Source organism: Lupinus angustifolius, chromosome LG19, assembly GCF_001865875.1.
Source record: "Lupinus angustifolius cultivar Tanjil chromosome LG19, LupAngTanjil_v1.0, whole genome shotgun sequence".
Lineage (NCBI taxonomy): Eukaryota > Viridiplantae > Streptophyta > Magnoliopsida > Fabales > Fabaceae > Lupinus > Lupinus angustifolius.
The window spans coordinates 13617095-13627583 of NC_032027.1; the positions used below are offsets into that span (position 1 = coordinate 13617095).

Genomic DNA, 10489 nt, shown 5'->3' on the forward strand with positions numbered 1-10489 from the left:
ATAAATAAAGTTTTAAACTGTTACCTAATATTTGGATTAATAGAGCATTACCTTACTTTCGTTTCACTTGAATTTATCTATAATCTTATTAGTTGTTATTATATCATTTGTACTAGCTTTATATAATAAATTTTGAGATTCAATCATACTGGAGTTTGACCAGTGTTGCCTCTAATCTATTCCCCTTTATAAATAAAGGAAACAAGTAAACAAGCAAAGTCATAGATTCTGTGTAGAATGTCTATAGGTTGAAGATAGTAGACCAATTTTTCCATAGGAAAATTGAATGCTAGTTTCTTCAAGCTTTTCTTGTTTATCTATTCATGGATTTCCATGCTTTTAAAATTACTTTACTTGTTTTCATATGAACCAGGCCAAGGAGCTTTGCATCAATGCAATTATTGTCATAGGAATATTAAAGGAGAAACCCATATTAAGTGTGCCATGTGCAAGGATTTTGATCTATGTATAGAGTGTTTCTCTGTTGGAGCTGAGTTAACACCCCACAAAAGCAATCACCCTTACAGGGTTATGGTAAGTAATGCCATTAATTCAAATGTTTTCATTTGATGCCTAAGTAGATGGGGTTTTATTCTGAAACTGTTTTGTTATTGTGTGTGGAATATCTAACTTATTTTTGGAAGACTTTATTTCAAATGAATCTATCTAAACTACTGTTCAGATAATGAGTGTAATATCTATATAATGTCAATGTAAAAATTTATATATAATCGATGGATCATCCACCAGAAGTTTTCTCAACATTGTTGTTTTTATACTCTCTTTTTAATACAGTTCCATTTTGACAGGAAAACTTGTCTTTCCCTCTTCTTTGTCCAGACTGGAATTTAGAGGATGAAATTCTGCTTATAGAGGTGCTTTCTTAAATTTGTTTACTTGGAATAGTGGTGACTAGTACTTCAAAATTATAAAGAACAGTATTTGTTCTTAATATATGATGTTTTTTGGCTATAAATTTTTTGTTCCAGGGGATTGAATTGCATGGCTTGGGAAAGTGGACAGAAGTTGCTGAGCATGTTGGGACAAAGAACAAAGAATCATGCTTAGAACACTATAACAATGTGTACTTGAACTCTCCAATCTTTCCTCTTCCGGTACGATAGGCATCAATTGAAGCTGCTATTTATTCTTATGGTGTTATTTTAAATTCTGAGGTTGATCTTTCTTGTTATCCAGGACATGTCTCATATTGCTGGGAAAAACAGAGAAGAACTTCTTGCCATGGCAAAATGGCAGGGTAAAGACAAGAAAGGTTTATCAAAATACATAACATCACATTATTTAGCTTTTAAACTTTAATCTATTCATTTTATTTCACTTATATAGTCTTCTGTTATAAATTTAGCATGCCTCATGTATCACATATTTTGGATGACATTAAACATTTAACATAAGTTCTAGGCACTATCAATACACGAATTTGCTTGTGTTCATGTTCTTTGTATGTGTCTGTTTTGGTATGATTTGGTAACCATGGCATCAAGTATAGATAAACTTAATGAAGCCAAGTACTAAACTTTGTTATTGATTTGTCATTTGTAGATACTCAAGTAGAGTGTAATTTTGGAGGAAAGAAGCCAAGTTCCCCTGAAAATGAAGGTGCTTCCTTAGTAGAATCAAGTGGTTATAATCCAAAAAGGCAAGAATTTAATCCTGAATATGATAATGACGCTGAACAACTACTCGCTGAAATGGAATTTGACGATGCTGATACGGAGGAAGAGCGAGAGCTGAAACTACGTGTATTGCGTATCTATTCAAAAAGGTATTCAACCACTTTGTTTTTATAGATTTTTCTTCTTCAATCAATATAACACTAAAACTCAACCATTAATGATGTTATCAGGGTCTTGACTGAGTATTGTTCTCACCCTTTCTTTACATTCCTGTGTTGCAGGCTTGATGAAAGGAAATGTAGAAAGGATTTCATACTTGAGAGAAATTTATCAAACCCAAAACCATTTGAAGAAGATTTAACACCCGAGGAGAAGACAGTGTGTCAAAAATATGACGTATTCATGCGATTTCATACGAAAGAAGAGCACAAAGAGTTGCTTAGAATAATTATCTTGGAACATAGAACTCGTAAAAGACTTCAAGAACTTCAGGTCAGGGACTTTGATTACACTAAATTATTATGTAAATTTACTCTGCTTCATTCTACTACTCTTGGTATTTGATTATGTGATATGTATACTACATTCACAAATGAAACAAATGACATTAACTCTTAAAATTTTTATACACGATACTTCAGGAAGCGCGGACTGCTGGTTGCCTCAATTCAGCAGAAGCCGATATATATCTGGCACACAAGAGAAGAGAGGCTGAAGAAAGTGCTCCTAGTGCAGAAAAAATGGATGTAGCATCATATTGTGAAGCGGATTTACTTTCTGAACCTGTAAGCATGTAGTGTCTCTCCTTTGTTTTCTTTATCATTACCAGATATCTATAGTTTTTGGTCTTCCTTATTAAGGTAACATAAGTCATATAGTAATTGGATGAAATAAAAATTATAAATCATTGATCCATGCTACTTAGTTGAGTAATGGGTATGTTTTATAATATGTTATGTCTTTGCCAATTTTGCCTTTTAAATTTAATACATTTTTTCTTCATTTCTTATCACTAAAGTTATCATATATAACTTACTTGGCAGGAGAAACGTTTATGCTGTGAGCTAAGGTTACTTCCAGCTATATATTTAAAGATGCAAGAGCAACTTTCTCTACAAATACTTTCTGGCATTGTTTCATCAAAATCAGATGCTCATCAATTATTCCAAATGGACCCTATGAAAATTGACAGGGTTTATGATATGCTCATCAAAAAGGGAATTGGCTCAGCATGAGATTATGTCTCATGCTTCTTAAAATGTGTGACTCTAGAATCTATTAAGTTGATATTGTATAGTTTTATTTTATATATTAAAATTTCTTTGAATTTTGAAGTGTGGTGTATCAGGCTTTAGAAATGAGCAGAGTTGGATAATTAGTGTTATAGAACCTTTGTCATGCTCCTTCCCTCACCATACTCCACTACACTGTCTTATCACACGAGAAATTGTTTTTAAGATTTAGCCCCATGACTTATGGGTTATTAAAGATATTTATGGGAAGCTCTAGCACACTCATGAATCGAGACTAGTGGGATGTTTCTTATTTGTGCAAGTTATAAAGAAAAATTTAAGTTTAATATATAGTTTCGATCTCTTACTCTCATTCCAATCATAGAAAATATGAAACTTTATATAATAATATATTTCATGTTTCCCTAACAATCTTCACATTCATTGGTATAGATGAATATCATTCTCTTTAGAAAACTTTAGCTAATATTTGACTCTATTTTGCTTAATACCTAAATATTACTAACAACTCTTTCATATAAGAGCATGCTCCCACTTTAGCATAAATATTTCTAAGTATCATTGACGATGTTATCAAGAGTCTAACTCTCCAAACTTGTAATATAGCTTCTTGTACTGTCATCCAACAGAAAATGCAGCGTAGCTCTCTATTGTTAGGAAGTCTTTCGATGTTATGAAACCTCTACACCAAAGTTCACTAACAACTGCCCTCGTCAGTAGTCAGCTCGATTGAACCATGGAGTTTCCTTGGAAAGCCTCAGCCTCTACCACCATTGTCTACTCTCATAATCATAGTTCAAAAGAATTACCACACTCCACCAAAAGGAGTATACCCACAACTCACACATTTTGTCAATGCCAACCAATGGTCGTGCCACATCCTTACATCTAAGTCAATGCTCATGTCACACTCTGGATCTCTATCAGTATTCGAGTTACACCTTGCATCTAAGCCAATGTCCAAGTTATACCTTTTACCAAAGTCAGTCAGCGTCTATGTGATTCTATAGATCCCCTAGCAATTAACATCCTTCATCATGACGCACAGACACGCCAAAAGGATACATTACTTCTCCTCTTAGATGGGGTCATCCTCCCTAATATCTAAAGAGATATTGTCAGCACCTATCTCATAGTCTGATGACTTTTCCACCATAAATTTCATGTTGGGCTAAGAGTCATTTGCCAATTGACTTTGATATAAAATGTTGGTGGAACAGAAATAATTGTTGTGCATTATTAGCTATAAACAATCAAATAAAGTACAAAAAAATAAAATAAAATAATTTATTAACAGAGTTAACCCAATTGTATCTTTGTCCCGTGAGTGTTACATGATACCAATATATTATAAGATAATAAGAATTACAATGTCAAGTACACTTACAAGCCTAATATCCATATGATGGTTCTAATTGATGGAAATTATAACAAGGAATTTTAACCTAATATATGGACTTAATATCTCGCATTCATTATAGTTATAGATAATGTGAGACTTACTAGATAATACTATTATCACTGTACATACCACTAAATATAAATCGCTTTCTTATCTTGTTCAATATAATATACCTGGCATGTAAAGTCTTTGTCAACTTCTCGTATAAGCATTTATTCTTCATGAAGTTATTTTTAATTTGTTATACCATATTATATTAATGCTTGTTTATAGTGACTAATGTTTTTTGTCCAAAGTATTTGACATAATTTTTTAATATCATAAATTAATAATTTCATAAATAAAAATTATATTTACTAAAACTCAAGAAATAAAGATATAAAATATATTATGGGTAATAATGAAAAGTTATTTTAGAGAAATAATAGATAAATATAAGTTATTAGAAATATATTATTATATGAAACATGCAAATATATATATATATACTACTTAATAAGGGGAAAACATAAAGTAATTACTCCACCATGGTACAATTTATGATTCCTTATTTTGTCTTCATTATTTTCTTATTTCTACAAAAAAACTATAGAACATTATCTTCTTGTTTTGCCCTTATCATCTTCTTATTTTAAAAATGTATTTAAAAAATTGAACATTACACCAAAAAGGTATTTGATACCAATTGAATAAATTCAAATATAAATTACAAATATTTCATATCAAAAAATTATATCTTTAGTTTATACAATAATAATAATAATAATAATAATAATAATAATAATAATAATAATAATAATAATAATAATAATAATAATAATAATAATAATAATAATAATAATAATAATAATAATAATAATAATAATAATAATAATAATAATAATAATAATAATAATAATAATAATAATAATAATAATAATAATAGTGATAAAATTTAAATATCTAAAATTAATATCTTAGTTTGTTACCTTTTTTCTATTTAAGTTTCTCTAAACGGTAAATAAAATTGTACCAAAAAACAGTAAATAAAAATCACATCTTACATGTTCTCTTTCTATATATTATTAGTTGGATATTCTTACATTCACATAAGTCAATACTATTACTGAGTGTTGATTCAAGTGATACATATTTGATTCATTTGAAGTAAGGTATCAGGTTTGAGTCTTGTGGATGAAAAAGATACCCGTTGAAAGAGTTAGTTTTTACATATATATGGATGTTTCCGGCTGAAACATAATTGTCTCTAATACGAAGATACACTTAGAAAACAAAAAAAACATAAGTCATTACTTAAAGTGGTAATTGAAGTGAAAATAGTGAAGTATAAATGCAAAAAATAGAGGAGATTGAACGTTATTAGAGAGACTCTTAGCTTTGTTTGAAGTTTAATATTTAGGATGAATTCTTGTTATGTTAGTGCATATAAAAAATAACTTGAGTTATAAGTAAAATGAACATTTATTTTAACATAAATCAATATTAAATATGAAGAAGAGTATGTCTCATAATTTGTGTAAAACATTTTTATAAACAATATTTATTTTTGTCATTTATAGTTTTTACCCTTATAATATCTTTAATTTTTTTACTTTAAAAGACATTATCACATATAAGTGACTGTGACTAAACACATATAGACAAATATAACCCTACATTTTTCTAATGAAAATTGTCTCCTAACAAATTTAAGATATTCACTGATTTTTCAGGATATAATATTTGCTTCAAGTTTTCCTTCCCTATATTGATATAAATATATTATATGAGTGCAAAATTGCGAATGCTGTGTGTAATATATCAAATAGAGACACATTCCTAATAAAAGTAGTGCACTTACAAGTCAATGTAAAACTCCACCCAGACAAAACTAACTCGTCCAATGATAAGTCATAAACATTAAACATTGTCTTTTCACAAAATATTAAATAATAAATATATAAAATAAACAGAGAAAATTTGTCACGCTTAGAACTAAAAATTATATTAAACCCACACCAAATTTTCAGACCCAATTGCAATATCAATTCATTTTTATTTTCTACCATAAATTCTAGGTTTCTTTTTTAATAAAAAATATATTTTTCCATCTTCTTCTTCTTCAATCTTGATTGTGCGTTTCAATAAGCTCAAATTCATTGAGGAGTTCGCGCAGAGAATCAATGGGTCGTTCTCGCGGTAATTTTCACCATGCTGATGAGGACCCCAATCAAAGGTTTGATTTTTATTCCCCCACTTTCCTAATTGTTGTAAAAATAAGAAACAAGGATGACCCAGTTCACGAGTCTCTCACAATGAGAGGATAAATGTAGGTACTACTGTTTCCGGGATTTGAACTTGTGACGTCAGGGTCATAGGAACCTTATTGCGCCGAGGCTTACCCTATGCTAACATAATTTAAGGTCCTTTGCTAGCATTGTGTGTTTCTAGCTAATTGTAATTGAATTTTGCAAAATTGGTTTCCCTGAAATGTTATGCTGATTTTGCTCTATAATGCTCAACTAAGTGATTTATTAATACACTTTTTGTTTTGCTTATATTTTATTGGCTATGTAGGTCAAGGAGAAAAAAGAATGCTGCCAGTGGAGAAAATTTAGAATCTGGAGCTGCAGGTACTTTTTCCATTATCATGTACTTGTACTATTTGATTAAGGTCAATTCTATAAGAATAATCATGTTTACACACAAATTTACACACACATCGTCTCTCATATGCCCGGTTTCACAATCTGCTCACTAGTATTCTGCCACTTGCCTCTTCACTTTGGTCAAGTGAGGTGTTGTGCACCAAGCATTGTTCATATATTATGTAATAATAATGTAGTAATACACTTTATTATCTCGACGGTTGAAAATTTAATGTAGTTGTGGATGGTTATGAGAAAACTCATAAAATATAAACTAATTTTAACTCACTAAAGTGAAATAAGCATAACTGTCCATGTTTATACACACAACACTCAATGATGAGTATGTCATAATGTATTCATACACTATCGTTCTACTGTATTTTAGAAGTAACCTTTGAATTATATTGTCATATCCACCAAAAAACAAGGTTTGAAATGATCCTCGTCAATGCATACAACGAATAATGTTCTGCTGAAGATATTCGCTAGGTATTTCCTGGATTTTTTTCTCCCTTTTAAATAAAGGAAACAAGATGAATATCATAGATTCATTGCAATTGTAGTTGCGGACATGTGGAAGATCTGTCAGGTTGAAGATTCTAGACCATTATTTTCACAGAAAAGTAATGCTGCTGCAGTGATAGTTATTTAGAGCTTTAGTTGCCTATCTATTGATTCATGGATTTCCACGTTTTAAAAATAATTGTACTTGTTTTCATGTGAGCCAGGCCAAGGAGCAAGTGAAGGGAAAAGGGCTTTGTATCACTGCAATTATTGTAATAAAGATATTACAGGAAAAATCCGTACGAAGTGTGCCATGTGCCCAGACTTTGACCTATGTATAGAGTGCTTTTCTGTTGGAGCTGAGGTGACACCCCACAAAAGCAATCACCCTTACAGAGTTATGGTCAGTAATAACATTAGTTCAAAAAATTTCTGTTAATGCCTAATTGCTTCTAAAATTGTATTGTGGTAATTGTCAACATTGTTGTTATACTCCTTTACGATGTTTTGTTTTAATACGATTCCATTTTGACAGGATAATTTGTCTTTCCCTCTTATTTGCCCAGACTGGAATGCAGATGATGAAATTCTGCTTTTAGAGGTACTGTCTTTTCAAATTTATTTACTACCAATAGTGGTGACTAGTAATTCAAAACTATAAAGAACAGCGTTTCTTCTTGATATTCAATATTTCTCACTAAATTTTTGGTTCTAGGGAATTGAAATGTACGGCTTGGGAAATTGGACAGAAGTTGCTGAGCATGTTGGGACAAAGAACAAGGAATCATGCATTGAACACTTCAAGAATGTGTACTTGAACTCCCCATTCTTTCCTCTTCCGGTATGATAGGCATCAATTGAAGCAGCATTAAATGCTTCACATTATATTTGTTCTTATAAAGGTATTTTAAATTCTGACCTTAACTTTTCCCGCTCTCTAGGACATGTCTCATGTTGTTGGGAAAAACAGAAAAGAACTTCTTGCCATGGCAAAAGGGCAGGGTGAGGACAAGAAAGGTTTGCACCATATATAGTAACATCAAGTCAATTAGTTTCTGAAGTTTTTTTTTTGGGTACAATGTTTTTTCTTATTTTATTTCACTTACATAATATGCTGTTATAAATTAGGTATACCTCATTTATTACCATTTTTGATCAAATTAAGCCTTTAATACAAGTCCATATCGTCTCTGCAAATAATAAATAACTATTCATCACTGCTGCAAATTGTCTTTAGATGAAAATGTTGCTGATAATTGCGTTAAATATTTTACACAAATGGTGAATAAAGTTATAGTCATGTGTGGCTTCTGTGTGTTTGCATGATTGATAGGCTAAGACTCAGTGACATTTAAAAAAAAATCATTAGTCACTTGTGGTTGGCACAGGAATTTCCATGGGGGATCTTGGTTTAAAGGAAGAATCTCCTTTTTCTCCATCTAGAGTCAAGTAAGGTTATCATCTTCTATGTTTATTATCTCTTGCATTTTCTATACCATATTTTATAATGTATATTCATTGATTCAGAGGAGAAGATTCACATAAAGGTGGTTCCTCTAGTCGTTTGCTTTCTAGTTTAAACTCAGGTAAAATGAAATAAGTTTGCTATCACCATCTCTACATCAAATTGCTTGTGTTCATCTTTGCATCTTTATCTTGTTCATATATTTCAGAGTCAGAATCCGGTCCTGGTGGTATGAGTCATGCTTCAGTTGCTGCTAATCAGAAGGCATCCAATTCAGGCCGGGGAAAAGATGGACCCGGAGTCATTAAAATGGAAGGTGTGTACTGATTTCCAATTGAATTTGTTGACATTATTGAGATAAATAGAAGATTTCCGAGATAATTAGAAGACTCTGTGTGATTAAGATTAAGATTAAGATTAAGATTAAATATATGATTATCAAATCATACCATGTATTTATCCTTTTGATTTTATTTCCCTAAGATTACGGGATTCATGTATGGACTCTTCTACTATAAATATAAAATGCCGAGTGCATACAAATCACTCAAACAATTCATATAAACAATTTGTCTCTTTCAAGTGAACTAAATAAATTATACCCTTTGGAGCTCCACTTTGCACAAAGACAACAGCAAGAATGATATCTTCTACTCTTATTCGTATAAGAAAAAGGAGAAGGAAGACTATCACATGTGTGTCTATTTTGTAAATATTTGACAACAATAGCTGTAACTTAACTTCCGAGAAATGCAGCGAGTGTTCTTCTACTACTGTACCTAAGAGTAATATTTTGTGAATGCTGAGCTAGGGTTATGGGGAACAGCTTCTTGCATGAAACACTTGAAACTTTATCCTTTTCTCACTGGCAAAAGCTTACCTCTCTGCCACCAGGCATATTCTTATTAAATTAATGTCACTTTAGATTCTGTATTAAACTTCGTTGTTCTTTTGTCACTGGCAGATCCTCAAGTAGACAGAAACTTTGGAGGCAAAAAGCCAAGTTCCTTGGGAAATGGAGGTCCTTCTTTAGTAGAACCAAGTGGTTATAACCAAAAAAGACAGGAATTTGATCCTGAATATGATAATGACGCTGAACAACTACTTGCTGAAATGGAATTTAAGGACGCTGACACGGAGGAAGAGCGGGAGCTGAAATTACGTGTATTACGTATCTATGGAAAAAGGTAATCAACCATTTTGCTTTTATAAATTCCATTCCTGAATCATATATACTCAACCATTAACATTATTGATGTTATCAGGGTCATCTTGACAGATTAGTGCTCTCACCCCCATCTTTTAATTGCAATGTTGCAGGCTTGACGAAAGAAATCGTAGAAAGGATTTCATACTCGAAAGAAATTTGTTATACCCAAATCCATTTGAGAAGGATTTAACACCTGAGGAGAAGGCAATATGTCGGAAATATGACTTCTTCATGCGCTTTCATACCAAAGAAGAGCATGAAGAATTACTTAGAACAGTTATCTCTGAACATAGAACACTTAAAAGAATTCAAGAACTTAAGGTTTGAGACATTAATGGCATTAAATTACTATGTACATTTGCCGTTTTACCCTTTTTTGGTGGGGGGG

At 31.4% G+C, this 10489-nt stretch overlaps 2 protein-coding genes across 2 annotated transcripts in view; both read left to right on the top strand.

The window, feature by feature from the left end:
• LOC109334868 (transcriptional adapter ADA2b-like) lies at positions 378 to 2914 on the top strand. The gene is made up of 8 exons (XM_019570853.1): positions 378 to 534; positions 810 to 875; positions 990 to 1115; positions 1198 to 1273; positions 1564 to 1786; positions 1919 to 2129; positions 2279 to 2422; positions 2681 to 2914. The coding sequence occupies exons 1-8, from the start codon at positions 445 to 447 to the stop codon at positions 2870 to 2872; spliced, it is 1128 nt and encodes a 375-aa protein (XP_019426398.1). The 5' UTR covers positions 378 to 444; the 3' UTR covers positions 2873 to 2914.
• The window catches only part of LOC109334866 (transcriptional adapter ADA2b-like), a 5978-nt gene continuing 1822 nt past the window's right edge, over positions 6334 to 10489 (top strand). Inside the window, exons 1-11 of the mRNA XM_019570852.1 lie at positions 6334 to 6507; positions 6849 to 6904; positions 7651 to 7829; positions 7962 to 8027; positions 8142 to 8267; positions 8368 to 8443; positions 8815 to 8875; positions 8954 to 9012; positions 9100 to 9207; positions 9856 to 10078; positions 10212 to 10422. Coding sequence (XP_019426397.1) covers positions 6455 to 6507; positions 6849 to 6904; positions 7651 to 7829; positions 7962 to 8027; positions 8142 to 8267; positions 8368 to 8443; positions 8815 to 8875; positions 8954 to 9012; positions 9100 to 9207; positions 9856 to 10078; positions 10212 to 10422 — 1218 coding nt within the window. The 5' untranslated portion in view covers positions 6334 to 6454. The remainder of the gene's footprint in view (positions 6508 to 6848; positions 6905 to 7650; positions 7830 to 7961; positions 8028 to 8141; positions 8268 to 8367; positions 8444 to 8814; positions 8876 to 8953; positions 9013 to 9099; positions 9208 to 9855; positions 10079 to 10211; positions 10423 to 10489) is intronic.

Excerpts from the sequence above, each read along its gene's own strand:
- LOC109334868 (XM_019570853.1), top strand. The coding sequence starts at position 445 with ATGTGCAAGGATTTTGATCTATGTATAGAGTGTTTCTCTGTTGGAGCT. Across the intron at positions 1,274-1,563 it reads GCAGGGTAAAGACAAGAAAG|ATACTCAAGTAGAGTGTAAT; the intron begins GTTTATCAAAAT and ends TGTCATTTGTAG. Across the intron at positions 2,130-2,278 it reads AAAGACTTCAAGAACTTCAG|GAAGCGCGGACTGCTGGTTG; the intron begins GTCAGGGACTTT and ends ACGATACTTCAG.